This window comes from Podarcis filfolensis (genome assembly GCF_964270895.1).
Source record: "Podarcis filfolensis genome assembly, chromosome: Z".
In the NCBI taxonomy this organism is placed as follows: domain Eukaryota; kingdom Metazoa; phylum Chordata; class Lepidosauria; order Squamata; family Lacertidae; genus Podarcis; species Podarcis filfolensis.
The window spans coordinates 10,841,858-10,860,294 of record NC_139617.1 but is presented as its reverse complement, the minus strand read 5'-3'; the positions used below and the strand labels follow the sequence as shown (position 1 = coordinate 10,860,294).

Sequence of the window (18,437 nt, the reverse complement as noted above, 5' to 3'; positions counted from 1 at the left end):
AAGCCCAGTGTCTCAGTTACCAAGCTTTGGGAAGGCAGCAGGAGGGCTGGGGATGAGGTGTCAAATGTTACTGAGGGCCACCAAAAAAGGTCCCAAGGGCCACAGGCAACCCTCAGGCTATGCATTGAACCACCCTGATCTGGCCTGATACCAGTGCTTTTTTGTTCCCTACAAAATGTTTTGGGGTACTCTCATTTTCCTACTCATATTGAAATCATGCCCCTCAATGAGGCCAAGCTTAGATTCACAAAATGTTTAGGGGTATGCGTACCCCTGCATGCCCCCAGAAAAAAGCACTGCCTGATACTGTCTACACTGACCAGCAGCAGCATTCCAGGATTTTGGGTAGGAGAACTAACCAGCCCTACCTGGAGATGCCTGGGATTTTACCAGAGACTTATTGCATTTAATGCAGATGTTGTACTGCTGAGATACGGCTTTCCCCCTGAAAGGTTTTCAACATTTGTGGGAGTGAGGCTCTAGTTAAAGGTTGATTGTAACTTTGATTTCTGTGGCCGCTTCGTACATGGGCAGGGAAACTGTGACCCTCCAAGGTGCTATTGGATTCCAACGTTTGGCAGATAATTGGGGATGATGCAAGTTGTAAGCAACAGGCTTAGTAGATGAAAGTAAATCAGCTGCCTTATGGCAGACTATGCTATTTGGTCGCCTAGCAAAGTAGGAACATAGGAAGCTGCCTTATTCTGAGACAGCTCAAAATTCTATCTAGTATTGTCTGACTGGCAACAGTTCTCCAGGGTTTCAGATATGGGTTTCTCCCAGACCCTACCTCGAGATTCTGGGACCTTCTGCATGTAAAACAGATGCTCTACACTTCCCCGTGTCTTCTCCAGGGACTGGGAACCTCCAGCTGCTATTGGGCCAACTGTTGGCCAATGATTTGGGATGCTGGGAGGTGTAGTCCAGCAACATCAGGTAGGCCACAAGTTCCCAAGTAGTTTGCACAAGGCACAAATTGCCATGCACCCATGGGAGCTTTGGGCTTGAATTTCTGGAGCGAGAGCCTCACCCTTTAACCACGTCACCCCACATATCAAACTACTTCTGACACCAAAGCTGCATGGAAGGAGACATGCCTTTTCAAAGAGAATGAAAAGGTCAAACAGGCTTACTGGACAGGTGGGTAATTTCTCCCACAGTACAATTACTTACAGCACAGAAGCCTAGCTTTGGGTAGGTCCAAAATACTTCATTTACAGTGACCAAGGTACTACCTAATACAGGCAAAATGTGAATGCCCATGGAAGTTTGCTACTCATTCTGGAGATGTATAAGCAGGTAAGTCTTGTTGAGGCCAATGAGACTTACTTATAAGTAGGTTTGCATAAGACACATAAAACATAGGATAGTCACCATACATGTATGCCTGAAGAATCTTGGCTGCATGGCTAAAAAGATCCCATCACAGATGGCTATTTTTGTAGGCATTTCACTATGCCATAGGGTCGGGGAGGAATCTGTAGCCCTGCTGGAATAAAACTCCCATCAGCCCCAACCATTGGCCTTGTTTGGTGGGAATTGGGAGTCAGCCAGCATTTGGACACTGTCTTCATCCCAGCCTTAAGGTAATGTGAAGAGTCTCCCTCCAATATAAATACAACTTGATTTATCATACTGGTATGTCATTTTTCATTCCCAAGGATACTCGGAGCAGTTCACAATAATAAAATTAGGCGGAAGTGCAAGGTGCTGTGAGTGGTACCACATGACTCTCAGCTGCTCTCTTGTATCCCTTACAAAGACCTGGAATGTATATGCTGGAAGTTGTCCTTGCAGATGGATTTGCTTAGAGAGCTGATCCATCTGTTTTTTCCCTGGCTAGTTACCTAAGTCAGGAATGGGGAAATGCATCTGGCTGGCAGGCCAAATCTTTTACCTCTTCCCACTACACCCCTTGGGCCAAATTTGACAAGTGGGTGTGAGTCCATCAACTGACATGTTTTCTTTTCCTTGCACAGTTTTAAATAATACCACATGGGCAAAGACACAGCACTTTGCAGGGGCCAGACATCATCTGATTGTGATGCAAGCACTCAACAGTCACAGCGGTGCTTGCAAACCTGACTTTACATAACATCAAGTTGGGGGGGGGGGGCTTGGGCCAAAATGGTCTCACAGGCCATATGGGTTGACCTGACAGACAAGATTAAGCTCATGGGCTGGAGGTTTCCCATTGCTGACAGACGTGAATGGGTATGTACTTTTGCTTCCAGATGAATGTGAGGGATAGGAAGGGGAAGCACGCTATGCAGTGATCTGAAAGGACACAGGCTCTTGCTATGTTGTGACTTAGCACCAGAATGTAGGGGCTCAGTTGCTTTGTTTGTGTTCATTCATTCACTTACTGACTCACTACTTTACTCCCCTTCTTCATGATGCCATTGCCATTGCACAGTTTTCTTTCTGGTGACTTGGGCTCTCACAAAAGTGTTTCCAGTGCTGGATTTAGGGTAGTGCAGGTGGTCCCTCCATGCAGGGCAGATCTGGGTGTGTGTGCAAAATTGAGAAGATCCATTTGGAGATGCCAGATTTTGGCCTTGCACAGGGCACCACATTATGAAAGATTACCAAAGTCTGCCCCTGCTGCTTCGCACAGCAGCCCATCCTAGCCCATTTTCTTCACGATTGAATGAGGTGGTACCCAAGCTGGATTGTGCAGCACACCCCCAGCTCAACTCAATTGAATTGCCCTATGACTTAACATGAAGGCATGGCATATCCCTCAATGGTATTTTGAATTGTCAAAAGCTACTTTAGGTTTCTTCTGATGTTAAAAACAAGCCAGCACTTTAAATGTTGTCATAGTATGTATGACAAGTGATAACGAAGATGGACGTATGTCTGTGCTAAACAATAAAGTCAACCAACGCTGCACAAATAAGGAGACAAATGGGGTCAGTGCACATTATGAAGATTTTTACTAATTCATTTTGATTTATAGTCCACCCTTTTCAAAGAGTGTGGGGTCGAAGTGAAAATACATTCATAACAAAACTCCCAGTTACACTGATTAAATCTACCACCTGGCCCTGGCCCTTGCTGCTCACAGCCAAAATGGATAAAAAAATCAGTGTTACAGCACTAACAGAAAGCATGTTGGCTTGGGCTACAATGAGCTGTCAACCAGAGCCAAGGGGCAGACCCAGGTAATTTATTTATATGTACACTTTGTGTTTACAGTGCACATAGACAGTAAGCTAAATGAGAGCATTCTCTCTATAGGCAAAGGCAGGGGTGGAAATGATCTCTTGGCTAGGGTGGGGCCAGGGCTGTTTAGAGGTCATTGCCACTACTTAGAACTGAGCTTCAAAAGCAAAAGGCAACCAACACGCTGTATTTCCCCTGTTCTAGATCAGAGCCAGGAGGTCTCAGTAGATAGGCCAGTAGTCATCAACATGACATTTATGCTTTCTAACTTCTAAATTGGTGTGTTTGTGAACTGCCTGCCTCAAACAGAGGAGTTGTGGACATGGAATATTCCATTTGAGCAGCGAGTCTTGGAGCAGCGAGTCTAATACACACACAACTATCCAGAAAGGAGATTTCCAGGGTTTATATAATCTCCAGACTCCCTTGCTCAAGTTCAAGTGCACATACAACATATTAACTTTGGGGTGTTTGTTAATTGATGAGCAGCTGATTTGCATCTGCCTGGGCCCAGTGAGGGTGGGGGTGAGTGACAATAGCAATGGTTCCTTTTAGAGTCCAAATTGCCTGCTTGATACCAAATACCACACTTGTTGATGTGCCAGTGAAAAATCTAACATAAATACATTGTGTGTGTTTATGTTTTAATAAAAGTTTTCCAACATGACATGTGTTCATTTGCTCGTAGGATGGATGTTTTAAAATATGTCATCTATACTTAGATTTAGATTTGAGTTATCCATATTTCTTTTTGTTTGCTATGAAAGCCAAATAACCCCCCCAAATCAGGTTTGAATTTTCCTAGTGTGTGTGAATGGCCTATTTCTTCTTCTTTTCCCTCCTCCATGGTGAGAAAGATTTGCTTGCCATTGGAAGAGCGATAGCAAATGCTGCTCTGGCCTATGTTGTGATTTTCAGCATGAAGACTACTCGCCCCAGAAACCGGTCACTGTTGAAGTTGTTGATGATACCCTTGCCGTTCAGTTGGCACTGAACATTTATCTCTTTGTCCTTTGCCGTGTCCGAAAAATGAATGCCCACCAATGGTTGTGTATAATTTACCTGGAAAAAAATATAAGCAGATGAGAGAAATAGGAATGTCCAGTGATGGCTCAGAATAGCTCGGTGGGGAATGATTGGGCTAAAACGTTAACAGGGTGCAAGTCAGCTGAAGTGCTCTGTGGCTTGAATCCAATATATATGTCACGTGACCCAGATACAGGTACAGTCGTACATTGGTTTTTGGACAGATTAGTTCTCGAATGTTTTGGCTCCCGAACGCTGCAAACCCAGAAGTGACTCTTCCGGTGTGCGAACTATTTTTGGAAGCCGAATGTCCAACAGGGCTTCTGCAGTTTCCGATTGGCTGCAGGACCTTCCTGCAGCCAATCAGAAGCTGCGCTTTGGTTTCTGAACATTTTGGAAGTCAAATGGACTTCCGGAACAGATTCCGTTCAACTTCCAAGGTATACACAGAGTGGAATTTAATGCACTCAATCTATTAGCACAAGGATTTTTAAAAAAGGTAAAGGTAAAGGGCCGTACGGGCCAGTCTTGCCAGACTCTAGGGTTGTGCGCTCATCTCACTCTATAGGCCGGGAGCCAGCGCTGTCCGCAGACACTTCCGGGTCACGTGGCCAGCATGACAAGCTGCATCTGGCGAGCCAGCGCAGCACACGGAACGCCGTTTACCTTCCCGCTGGTAAGCGGTCTCTATTTATCTACTTGCACCCGGGGGTGCTTTCGAACTGCTAGGTTGGCAGGCGCTGGGACCAAACGACGGGAGTGCACCCCGCCGTGGGGATTCGAACCGCCGACCATGCGATCGGCAAGTCCTAGGCGCTGAGGTTTTACCCACAGCGCCACCCGCGTCCCTACAGCACAAGGATTTACCCTTGTGCAATAGACTGAAGCAGATCTGGGGGTGGTGTGGGGTGTGTAGGGGGTGGGGAGAAGGAAGAAAGTTCCATTGTGTAAGTATACATCCTTACACTAAAGGAATGAGTGCATTAGATACTTCATTGCGTATACTGGCACGGCCTGTCCCAACGTTAGACAGAGGGAAGCATATGGCTCAGGCGGCAGGTGCTGGAGAATGGCAAAGAGCAGTGAGGTGTTGGAGGACAGAGGTGTAGGTGTCACCTGGCCTGCCCTACACCCTCCCTAAGATACCCTGCTTTACAATAAGCCCACAACTTATGTGGGGATTACGTTCCGGGAACTGCACCTAATGCAAAAATCGCGTATTGGGTTCAAGGGTGGGTGTGATTACCAAAGTCAGTTTTTCCCAGAACGCTGCCCCCTTTCTAAGTTTTTAATATATATCTACCATGCACACAAGTCACAGACTTTGGCACATCCTCTCAACTACAATAAGTCACAATGGTGTCAGTTTACACATTCAACTGCAGGGGATTAGGACCTTGTCTAGACTTACAATAGAACACATCTGTAAACTGTGCCATTTCAGAATACAGGTGGGTATGCCACTGTTGAATGTTTCTCCGACATTAAATAAAGAATCCCTGGTCCCAGCCCCGCACCCCCAAATGGTCTCTAGCACATCAGGAAGAAGCTGTGCTACACTTCCATTAAGTGGAAGCATCAAAAAAATGAGACCCACCACCCACTGCATTCTGAAGTGGTGCGATCCATTCTGCTATCTCAGAACTCTAATTACCCACTGCCTACTTTGGACCTCTTTCTCCTCTTCTGTTTAAAAACTGCTCTTCTTATTCTCTGCTACTCGGCAAACTGCTAAAGCCAGGCTTGCCCAACAGCTGCATTTCTACTTACATGTGTGTGCTTGCCGTAGTAAGGGAAGTACATGGGATCAAATGTTGAAGATGGGTAGAAAGCCACTGTCTTGATATCTGCCGCATCACCTTTCTGCATTAACAAAAATAGAGGCATGAGTAAGATGAACACAGTATGGATTCATGGTGCTGATGCCAGCCCTGCAATAAGCAATACAATCAGGTGGAAAAGGACTCACGTGTACATTGCAGCTCACAGTCACTGGATTCCCATAACCAGGCTTATAACCTACAATCTATGACAAAAGACAGTATTTTTAATTATCTTTGAATTAAAAACAAAAAAGGTAGCCTATGATTAATATGAAGTCCTATTTTGCTATATGGTTCCAGCAGGTCTGCAAAGCACAGGAGGATACACAGCTATAATACATTGCCTTGGTTCGCACATAAAAGTATTCCATGGTTTGTTTGGCAAACCATGAGTTGTCTCCCAGACAATAAAAGGATGGGCCTTTTCACGAACATTGTGTATGTTTCCCAGTTGTTTTTGCCTCATGCCTTTATAGTTTAGTGACCATCTGGAACCATGTGGGCAAACAAATCATGGTTAAGGAAGGGTGCAGGGTTTACACAAAATGCCAAGCCACAGTTATAACAAACCAAGGTTTGTTAGCCATTAACAAACCATGGTATCAGATTGGTTAAGCTGCTAGGTAGGGTTTACACATAACACTTAGTCATGGTTTAGCATTATATGCAAACCAGTCCAACAAGTATTTTTGGCTATTGAGCAGTCAACACAACACACATGAACCTGAGAATCCATTTAGTGAAGTAACAGCCCTAGTATAACACCCAGTATAACACATTTTAATCAGCTGGTGATTTGATAAAAAAAAAAACCTGTTTATCAGATATGTGCAACTAAAAAGATTTCTTTCTTTTTAAATTCCCTGCAACAAATTATGATGTACATCCATGACTTGGGGCTTTCCCAACCCCATAACCACACCGCCAATTTTGAGAACAGCCTAATGCCCTCCTCCAAAGTGCATTTACTGGGAAGCAAATCCAATGGTTTCAGTAAAATGTCCAGAGCAGGCAAGCTTATGAAAGCAACATTAGTCGCCACTATGTGTCAGGATCACACAATGTCAGTGGCGTAGCGTGGGGGGTGCAGGGGGGCGGGCCGCACCGGGCGCAACATCTGGGGTTAGGGCAAATCCATGGGTTAGGGGGCGCAAATCCACGGGTTAGGGGGCGCAAATTACTTGCCTTGCCCCGGGTGCTGACAACCCACGCTACGCCACTGCACAATGTACATTCATTTAAATCAATTTAATAAAACAGGAGCCCAGTAAAGAGTAATGTTCCTTCTCTTCACTTCTTACCAAAAATTAGAAGCATTTTAAATGAAATACGTTGCACCTCTCACACAAATTTACTGTGCTATGATTCAAAGCAAATAAGCAGATATGAGACAAACAGTTTTTAATCACTAAGAGGGGAACCCATAGTGTCGTTAGTTAATTCCAACTCCCATCAGCCCCAATCAGCATGGCCAATGTTCAGGAATGATGGAAGCTGTAGTCCAGAATCATCTAGATAGCCACAGGAACCCCATCCCTTCACTAAGAGGATAGTGCACTAACACAACCATGAACTATCAGAGTTAAATCAAACCTGCATAGTCAGAAACATGTGTATTCTAGGAGGCAGCTGTCATCTTGATCTGCACAAAAATTGGCCACCACTGCAAACAGCATGCCATTTCAAAAGACTTACCGTATTTTTCGCTCTATAACACGCACCCGACCATAACACGCATGTAGTTTTTAGAGGAGGAAAACAAGAAAAAAAATATTCTAAACGAAACAGTGGATGTATGATTTTTGTGGTTCATGCTGTGGCCACAGACATGTGATCTGACAGTGAGTTTGGAGTAGCCCAATGCAAAAATCCTGAGGATCCATGTGGATCCGTGCTTTGTAACCATGTTTTAAGTGGGGAGGGAAGGAAAAGCACTCAAGGGACAAGGAGCATGTGTGGAGTGGGTGGAGAAGGATGCTGCTAATAATGAAGAAGAGGGGTATAAGGGGAGAAGGCTCCTCTCCTCTCCCACTTTGCTCCTTTAAAGCAAGCAGGCTCTGCTTTTCTCCCTCCTCCCCGCTCATCCCCAGCTTAGCGAGCTGAAAAACTTTGCTGCTATTTAGTGAGCTGAGTGGGGAGGAGAGAGGGACAGAGAGCCTGCTTGCTTTAAAGGAACCAACTGGACAGGAGCTGCTTACACTCATGTAAGTGGCTCCTCTCCTCTCCCGCTTTGCTCCTTTAAAGAAGCAGGCTCTCTGTCCCTCTCTCCTCCCCACTCAGCGGCTCTTCTCCCGCTTTGCTGTTTCAAAGCGAGCCACGGAGGAAGGAAGAAAGGGGAACCATGGATCCTCTGCTCACGACTGCAGCAGATCCCCCCGCCACCCGTAGGCATTCCCTCCATAACACGCACAGACATTTCCCCTTACTTTCTAGGAGAAAAAAAGTGAGTGTTATGGTGCAAAAAATACGGTATTTTTCTGACCAGCAAGGCAATTCTTGTGTTTCTTCAATAACCAAATGTATGTGAGCATACACCTCTCCCATTCCAGGATACATAAAAAGAAATAAAAAGTAAGCCAGGGAACATACTCTATTCATCTTCAGCAAGATGCAAGGTTGTCCTGTTGAATAGCCAAACGATGGATCATCTATTCCAGAACAAGCATTTAATGCGGATCGCTTGAATTGGCAAGCTTTTTTCAGACCACTTTCTTCACCGTCTTGGATGAAATAATTGCCTTCATTGCATTTAATGTTCTTCTGTTCTTGAACTTTGTCATCATAATCTAAAGGTAATAATACAGAGAACGTTAATATTCCGTATGCCTTTCACCACAACATTTTCTCTTGCTACAGGAGGCAGAAAGGTCCAAAGGGCTCCACATTCACTTGGTTATCCTTCCAAGTAGTGGCAGAATTTGGGATTTCAAAATTCAGCAGCACCCTGTGCAATGCCAAAATTCAGCACCCTCTGCTTCTCGCCTTCCGTCCTACATTGTTGCTGCAGCATCCCCTGTGGGGCCCTAATGGCTTGCCGTCCAGGGTGGGTGAACCAGTTGTGCTGCCCTAAATCTGCCTCTGTTTCCAAAGGCCACGTGCCAGTGGTAGGCAGGGCCAGTGGGTACTGTTATGTACTGAGTTGAATAGGATCCAAAATGCAGCAGTCTGATTGGTCCTAGAACAATAGGATTCAGAATGCAGCAGTCTGATTGGTCCTAGAACAATGCAGTAGTATGATTGGTCGGCAGGAGCCACCCTATCCAGCTCCAGATAGAAGTGAATCCACAACTTGATTGGCTTACAGGAGAAGTCCGGAATTAGCCAATCACGTGCAGCCCATTGTATAAATAATGTATATAAAGCAGATACTTTGAGGGGACTTCCATTCCTCCTCACCACTATGAGCTGAATAAAGAGCATGAAATCACTTTGCGACTCTGAGTATATTTCACTGGCGATGAGGATGGGATTCCGCTGAGCTGACTGCCACACACAGCACCGCAGCACTGCCACCTGCCACACCGCTGCCTCGCACCGTGTATCCAGGCTTCAGCTCCGGGACACAAGGAACTCAGAATGGCAACCGACAGCAGCTTCTCGCCGTTCAACCTGGTGCGGACCACCAAGGACACCCTCCGCCGCATGACGCAAGGGGATTGGGAGTACCGCCTTGCCACATTCCTTCTAGCACAGCACAGCACCCCCAGCTCAACGACTGGCCGGAGCCCCGCTGAACTACTAATGAGTCGACAACTCTGAGTATATTTCAGGTACATAAGATTCCTACAGGTTGGCTGAGTCACATGACTTGAATGTCATTACTAACTGATTCTTCTTTCCAGTTTGACTTCATCAGATTGGCTAATTTATCCTCTTCCTCCCCCTTCTTTTCCCTCTTTTTCTATTTCCTCCTCTCTCTCTATCCCCACTTCTCTTTCCCCCTCAACCCCATATTGCCTGCAACAAAAATGTCTCAAACTGACTGTAATTGACCTGTACGAAGGATTCTTACAATTTAAAAACAGAGACACTGAATGTACTTTTGTTACTTATGGAAAATCTTTTAATAGAAAACATTTTTTTTAAAAAAAAAAGATTGGCTAATTTATATGGGAGCTGGGGGGGCAGGGTGTGAGTAATATACAAAAAAAACAGAAACCCCACCTTGTAGGAACGCATGCAGGTTATCCACATATTTCTGCCACGAATTGGCGTCAGCGGGTTTGAACGCAATGTTGACTGAGCTGCTAATGTGTGGTCTAATCATAACTCCTGCAACAGAAAAAGCCAGAAAACGGAAGTGTGAATCCAAAATGGAGCTTTTTTTAATTGAACAGTGGTTGGCAAGAAGTTCCCTGATGGGCTTTCCCTGCCCTTTGATGCCCCATCTCTATAGCACCGCTTCCTATAGTTGTGGTGGTTCCTCCTTCTTTCCTCCTCCCTTTGCTCTCTCAACTGAACCCACCATCCAGAGCAAGAGAGCAGGATGCTGCTCCTTCTTCCATAGCTGTTCATTGCTCAAGCACCATAGGAAGCAAAGGGGTAACAATGGCAGCAAGGACCCATAGCCGCCCCCTGCCTTGCACATTTGGGCAGCAGGTTGCAGTGGATATACTATAGCTCCTCATCTCAAAAGAACGCAAGAAGTGGGCTGCTGGATCAGGCCAAAGGCCCATCTGTGCCAGCATCCTGTTCTCACAGTGGCCACCCAGATGCCCCTGGGAAACCCACAAGCCAGACCTGAGAGCACCACACTCTTCCCAACCATGTTTCCCAGGAACTGGTATTCAGAGGCACAAAGCAGTGGAGGGTCAGGGGGCAACTGTGAAATGGCCCCCCACCCCACCCCAGGAGGCAGGCCCTCAGAAACTATCCAAGGATGTAACAATAGCCCCAAACCAGATGCTAGGCTTTCTGTTGGTACTGAGAGTGGAATAGGGCCTCCAAACAACTCTCCGTTGCAATCCCCAGCAGGGTTTATCATTCAACTCTTCTTCCCTGAAACAGGGATTTGTCTCCTACATACTTCCAGAACAGTTAACACACTAAAATCCCCAGGATTCTTTGGGGGAAGCCATGACTGTCAAAGTGGTATGAGACTGCTTTTAATGCATAGTGCAGATGGGGCCTTCCTTTCTAACATGAACATCCCACACCTTTCTTCTGTGGTGTACGCAATGTGGTGTACGTGTGGTCCCTAGGTAGTCACCCCCCATCCAGGCATTGGCCAGCCCCAGATCTGCTTAGCTTCAGCAAGGTGGTGGTCTCATGAGCCTGGGATTTACATGGTGCATCACCACCAACAACATACGTAGGGTTGATACAAATTCCATGAGCCTAGCAAGCTGCGCTCAGGGGCAACTGAGCTATAGCAATCTGATTTCAAGTATATCATTTACCTGGTGGAGCAACTCTGTCCCTGTGCTTCGGTGTATACGGGCTCAGAGTCATTAACATCATATACATGCAAAATGCAAACATCCCAGCCAGGAACAAGTACAAAACGAGGTAAAATAAGAGTATCAGGCCTGCAAGACAAGAGAAGACGAAACACTGTTGACTTCCCATGGAGGTAAGAGGTATCCTGTATGAAGAAGCAGCAGTAATTATGCTGGTCCCACAAACACAGAGTAGGGGGCAGTAAGGCTCTCTATCCAGGCATACAGAAAAGGATGCTGGACTTGATCGGCTGCCCCCTGGTACTTTGTAAAGGAGCTATAGCTCAATAGTCAAGCATCTGCTTTGCATGAAGAAGGTCCCAGGTTCAATAATCTCTAGAGAGGCTTGGGAGAAATCTCTGTTTGAAACTCTGGAGAGCCACTGCCAATCAGTACAGGCCATAGGAGCCAACTCCAGGGGGCTGTGGGAGCTTGGGCACCCACAATAATATAATTGTGGGAGCTGGGCACCCACAAAGTCAATGAGCAAAGCTGGAGGGACACAGCCAGCCAACCTCTGTGCCGCTGTCTCTGAGAGAGAAGCAGTTCAGCTCCAGCTTCCACAGCCAGCCAGCGAGTCACCCTTTGCAGAGGGGGCTCGGACGTGGAGGCAGAGTCTGCCCCCGAGTCCAGGCCCTTCCCTGCGGAAAAGGGTGTCTCACTGGCTGTGGAGAGGAGGAGAAGAGGAGCCCCCCTTCTCTTCTAAGTGCAGGCGTGTGACATCACACGTCCATGTTACGGCGGCAGGCACCCACAACCCTGAGGGTGAGATGGCACCCCTGGCACTGCAGACAGTACTGAGGTAGATGGACCAATGGTCTGAGGTACAAGGCAGCTCCCTCTGCCCCTATTTGCTCCTGCATTAAGATGCAGATAGTGTGGTTGAGGAGGGTATTTATTTTATTGGGTGATAGGGGTGCCAACTTTAATAAAAAGCAATATTGATGCATGCCTTTAAGGTGATAAGATTGATAGACAGATCAATAGATATAGATATATGTTTAAGGTAATGAGGGTGCTGCATTTCCTGTTTCCAGAGCTACTGTAGTGTGTAGTGGTTAGAGTATTGGACCAGGACCTTGGAGACCTAGGTTCAAATTCCCACTCAACCATAAAGCTCCCTAGGTGCCTGAGGCTGTTTCTACTTCTTGACCTAACCTCCCTCCCTCGCAGGGTTGTTGTGGGTGTGAGAAGGAGCATAAAATGGGAAAATATTTATATAAAGTAATGTTTCCCCACTATGCATGGAAGTAGGTTGGTAACTGAGAGGTGATAATAATAATGATGGTAATTCTAAATTATCATTGCTATTAATTTGGATCAGGTAGTACTCAAAGCTGATCGCTGAAGAATAGATGCTTTTGAATTATGGTGCTGGAGGACTGCAAGAAGATCAAACCTCTCCATTCTGAAGGAAATCAGTCCTGAGTGCTCACTGGAAGGACAGATCGTGAAGCTGAGGCTCCAATACTTTGGCCCCCTCATGAGAAGAGAAGACTCCCTGGAAAAGACCCTGATGTTGGGAAAGATGGAGGGCACAAGGAGAAGGGGACGACAGAGGACGAGATGGTTGGACAGTGCTCTTGAAGCTATGAACTTGAGTTTGACCAAGCTGCAGGAGGCAGTGGAAGACAGGAGTGCCTGGCGTGCTCTGGTCCATGGGGACACGAAGAGTCGGACACGACTAAACGACTGAACAACAACAGTACTCAAAGCACATTTGCTTAGCAAACCTAAGCCATGTGGAAGAAAATAATTTGGGGTGCAGGGTATGAAATGCTCTTCCCTGATGTTACCAGGAGGTTTGCTAGGTACTTAAAGGACTCTATGCGCAGTCCCATTGCCACAAATTTGCATACAGGTGTAAAGTACCTCTGGGCAAATTAAAATGGTAGTGATGGGGATCTTACTGCCCCTATGCCTTGCCGCATGTCAGCAAATTTCTTAAAAGTAAGTTCTTTAAAACCTAGGAAGCTGCTTTATACTGAGTGAGACAATTGCTTCCATTTAGCTTGTTGGCTAAGATCAAGTGTAGTGTGTGTAGCTCAGTACTGTCTGCACTGACTGGAAGCAGCTCGCCAAGGTTTCAGTCAGGGTTTTCTCCTAGTCTTACCTGGAGTTGCTGCGTATTGAACCTGGGACCTTCTGCATGCAAAGCAGATACTCCGCAATTAAGCTACAACCCTTCCTCAAAAGGAGAAAGGGTCAGGAGACCAGGGACCCAGCCTAAAAAACTCAAGTGTTGAGCCCTCCCTAAAAATAGACGTGTGGTTACAGCACAGAAATGCCTGTTTGCCTTTAGGCTCTGTCCTGACCAGAGACCTAAGATGATGGACAGATTGTCTCAAGAGAACAAATCCCAGGGGCTTTAGAAATAATAATGATACTGAAGCAAACTTCTAACCCAACCTATTTCTGTGTGTTTATTTCCCAGGAAAAGCCCAAGTCCAGTTTCAGGACAATCTTTGAGAATGCAGATGTGCCCTTTCACCTCCACGTTCCTGAGGCTTTTATGTTGAGAGGAACTTTTAGGTCTGAGAACAAACTGGGGCGGGCGGGGAGGAGAGCAAACTTAATTTGGGCCTGTTAGTGGCTTTGGCGAGGGGCCAGCAAGGGTGGGGAGGGCGAGAAACCCTTCTTGGAGCATAGAAAAGCATCAATGCAATAGGCAATAGGAACTGTGATTGTTCTTTCCTTTATTTTAAAACATTTTAAATAATTCACGAGGACAAGCTAATTGGTGCTAATTCTGGCATTCCCTTGGATCTGGAACCTGCACCCAAGTGTTCTCTTTCTCTCTCTCTCTCATTCACCAATTTGCCTTGAAAGACAGTGTAGTATTCTGGCTAGGGTGTCAGAATGAACCCTGGGAGCAGTGGCGTAGCGTGGGTTGTCAGCACCCGGGGCAAGGCAAGTAATTTACGTCCCCTAACCCGTGGATTTGCGCCCCCTAACCCGTGGATTTGCGCCCCCTAACCCATTGATTTGCCCTAACCCCAGATGTTGCGCCCGGTGCGGTCCGCCCCCCCTGCACCCCCCACGCTACGCCACTGCCTGGGAGTCCTGGTTTTGAATCACTTCATGAACATCACTGGGTGGCCATTGGATTATTCTCTGCTGCTTGTTCTAATCTACCTCAGAGGATCATGGTTTGTTTGTTTTTTGCAATGTTGGGGGGAATGTTCATTGCCCTGCATGCCTTGGGCAGGGGGAACAGAAAATAAATGTCATACAGATGTCATAACTTCCAACACCCATTACTAGCAGCGGTGGTGGACTGAGGGCAGTGCAACCAGTTCCACCACAAAGGGCGCAGGAGCCAAAGGTTTACCTTTCTGCCTCCTTCCCAAAGCCTAGTTCATGGGTAGGCAAACTAAGGCCTGGGGGCTGGATCCGGCCCAATTGCCTTCTCAATCTAGCCCGCGGACGGTCTGAGAATCAGCGTGTTTTTACATGAGTAGAATGTGTCCTTTTATTTAAAATGCATCTCTGTGTAATTTGTGGGGCGTAGGAATTTGTTCATTTTCCCCCTTCAAAATATAGTCCGGCCCCCCACATGGTCTAAGGGACAGTGGGCCGGCCCCCTGCTGAAAAAGTTTGCTGCCCCCTGGCCTAGTTAGTGCTTACCTAGCTTTTGGAAGGAGGCTTGAGGGCTCAATAAAGGTAAAGGGACCCCTGACCATTAGGTCCAGTCGTGACCGACTCTGGGGTTGCGGCGCTCATCTCGCTTTACCGGCCGACGGAGCCGGCGTACAGCTTCCGGGTCATGTGGCCAGCATGACTAAGCCACTTCTGGCGAACCGAAGCAGCGCACGGAAACGCCGTTTACCTTCCCGCCGGAGCGGTATCTATTTATCTACTTGCACTTTGATGTGCTTTTGAACTGCTAGGTGGGCAGGAGCAGGGACCAAGTAACGGGAGCTCACCCCGTCTCGGGGATTCGAACCGCCGACCTTCTGATCGGCAAGTCCTAGGCTCTGTGGTTTAACCCACAGCGCCACCCATCTCCCTGAGGGCTCTAGGACCCTGCTAAAGCCTTGTGCCTCCTTCCCAAAATCCGGTGCCTTGCTTAGCCGGCATTGGGAAGGCACCCCAAAGGTGTGGGTGTCAAATTTTAGCCTGGCAAATAAAACCATAGCATTGTAGAGCTAGAATGGACCCTGAGGATCATCTAGTTCAGTGTTTCCCAAACTTGAGGCTCCAGCTGTTTTTGGACTACAGTTCCCATCAACCCTGACCACAGTCCTGCTACCTACAGATAATGGGAGTTGTAGTTAAAAAACCAACAGCTGGAGAGACTCAAGCTTGGGAAACGCTGATCTAGTCCAGCCCCCTGCAATGCAGGAATATGTAGCTGTCCCATATGGGGATTGAACTTGCAACTTTGGTGCTATCAGCACCACACTCTAGCCAACTGAGCTCTTCACTACCTGGGTACCATACTACCAGGTTCTGCCCCTTCCAGCAGCCTGGGAATCCATCCATGTGGGTACTAGAATCAGCAGAGGCTGGTTCATTAGGGAAAATGGGGCACTGCCCCACAAGTCATGGCCTGGCCACTTGACTGCCTTCTTCCTTCCAACCAGTCCAGGAAGCAGCATTGTCTGCTTTCTTCCTCTTCCTTAGTCTTAGCGTTTGTCCTTGTAAAACTCAGCAGGGAGGATAATGGGGACAAAATAAGAATGATTGGGCTCTGCCTGTCATTGGTTCTGGCTCCACCTTCTGTTGGCCTCCCTGTCTTCTGCTCCACTCGGTTCCAATGGGTGCCAGCCATCGCTGATCACAATTTTCTATTCAACATGGTAATCATCACTAATATAATTCCTTTAAGAAGCAGGATCACTCCCAGTTTTCTTATATATATAAGAAGAGCCTGGTGTCTAACCAGATGCTCATTGGAAGCCTGCAAACAAAACTTGAAGGCAACAATATTGTGCCCACCTGTGACTCCCAGCAACTGGTACCCAAAGGCACACTGCCTCTGTTAGTGGAAGTACAACACCAGACCCTCCAAGTGTCCCTATTTTCCAGGGACGTCCCTGATTTAGACAAGCAGTCTGAGTTTCTGATTGATCCCGGAATGTCCCACTTTTCCTTAGGACGTCCCTATTTTCATTGGAGAAATGTTGGAGGGTATGGAGTTATCCGACCCCCGAGCTGTCTGAAGGCAATCCTGTATAGGAAAGTTTGTTTAATGTTTTGTTATGTTTTTATATGTGTTGGAAGCTGCCCAGAATGGCTGGGGCAACCCAGTCAGATAGGTGGGGTATAAATAGTAAAATTATCATTATGGAATGGGACGTCCCTATTTTCATTAGATAAATATTGTAGGGTATAAGAACACCAGAAATCGTAGCTCATACATTTAGCACTACCACATGCAATTATAGGTTCCTTTTGCCTTTGGGGGCAGAATAAATAAATGGCCAGCCTAAAGTTTTCAGGGTCCCCATCCTTGCTATATAACTTCAAAGCCCTTCTCGTATCGCCCTTAAACCCCGACACATCCCTGCCATGACCTTCACAGACTCAACTCCACATCAGCCTCAGACATTGAAAGCTCTCATGCTTCTTCACAAGACTCTACCCTGCCTCTTTCACTGCCCATTGTGGCTTGGAACAGCCTCCCAAAACAGCCTCTGTAACTCCATTTCCCTTCATACCACCTTCATTTCTTTACCCCCATCTTTGGCACCAGTCCATGATTCCCAACAGTAGCCAAGCCTAAGCGGGTGCAAATGATATCAACGCAAGGCTTTCCTGCATTTATTCCTCTGTCCACATCCTGCTACGGTTGCCTCCCGTTTCACATGGGGTGGGAGGAAATGTTGGACTTACCCCAGCTGTGAGCTGTTCTGCCCATGAACTGCCTTGTCTCAGGATTCCAAAGGAAGATTTTCATACCCTTGGCCATATCGCCCCAGGTTTTCTTGCCCATTTCTTTCTTTCCCTCCTCCTCTTCCTCCTCATTGCCGTGTCGCTGAGCTGCCTCTTCATTCTTATTTTCCTGGAATGGTGACAAAGCAAACCCCAGACACACACCATGTGAACAGTGTTTTTGTTGTCTTTCTTTCCACTCCCCCACCCTCCCCACTAATGGAGGATATTCCATTAGCCAAAAATAAATGCCAGTGAGTTCACTAGCTGGAGTTTTTCCATTTTCTCATCATTGCTCCTTATGTTACAGAAAGGCCAGAGAAGTACCTAGGGGCTGGCAAAACCAGCCCTTGTCAAGGGTGCAAGCCAAGGGCAAGGTGTGCAAAAATCACCTATCAAACTATGGGGTGTAGGACATTTATGTGTGTGGTGCTGTGCCATTGCTGTTGCAGCAAGATCAAATGTGGGGGAAGCTTTCTGTCTTTCTCACACCATGGCACAAAAACACGCAATTTTTTCCGCCGTTCTACTTCACCTTGCCCTCACTCTGGATGCTTTGAGCACTTGGGTCATGTAAAATGTAGTAATTGCTCAGTTCTATTGCAGTAAAGTGTAGTTTTCGGGGGCAATATAGCTCCTTGCCAAGGGCACAAGGGACTCTACGTACAGTATGCCTCTGAGAAAGGCACAGTTTATTTACTTCTCTCTCTCTCTCCCCCAGAGAGTATGGCTTAGAATAAATGGTTTGTCCTTATTTTTGCTATGCTTTGGGGAAGGTCCATAGCTCAGACAGCACCAGGTAGGGATGGAGGAGAATTTTGATTCAGTACACATGTAAAGCTAAATCTATCCTGTTTACACATTATGTGAATCGAAACACAACCATCTCTTCACACTTAAGCTTCGCAACGTAGTGCTCCAAGTAAGCAATGCACATTTAAGGAGAAAACATGCATAAAATTAAATATATTGTTGAAAATAACATTTAAAAGTGCATTATATATGGTGAGATTGCTTGCCAAAATATGTCAAAACTGCATATAAAAATGTGTTTATAGAAAAACAATGTGCTAAAATGCTGATGAATTTTAATGAGTATTTTTTT

At 46.5% G+C, this 18,437-nt stretch overlaps 1 protein-coding gene across 5 annotated transcripts in view; it reads right to left on the bottom strand.

The window, feature by feature from the left end:
- Window positions 1-2,922: 2,922 nt before the first annotated feature.
- LOC310754158 (protein ATP1B4-like) overlaps window positions 2,923-18,437 on the bottom strand; it is an 82,987-nt gene continuing 67,472 nt past the window's right edge. For all 5 annotated transcript variants that reach the window (XM_083595732.1, XM_083595735.1, XM_083595734.1 and 2 more), the window contains exons 3-9: window positions 17,294-17,462; window positions 11,417-11,545; window positions 10,182-10,289; window positions 8,607-8,803; window positions 6,164-6,220; window positions 5,965-6,057; window positions 2,923-4,230 (exon numbers count right to left, since the gene is read on the bottom strand). In XM_083595732.1, the coding sequence (XP_083451858.1) occupies window positions 4,069-4,230; window positions 5,965-6,057; window positions 6,164-6,220; window positions 8,607-8,803; window positions 10,182-10,289; window positions 11,417-11,545; window positions 17,294-17,462 (915 nt within the window). In that variant the 3' untranslated portion in view covers window positions 2,923-4,068. The remainder of the gene's footprint in view (window positions 4,231-5,964; window positions 6,058-6,163; window positions 6,221-8,606; window positions 8,804-10,181; window positions 10,290-11,416; window positions 11,546-17,293; window positions 17,463-18,437) is intronic.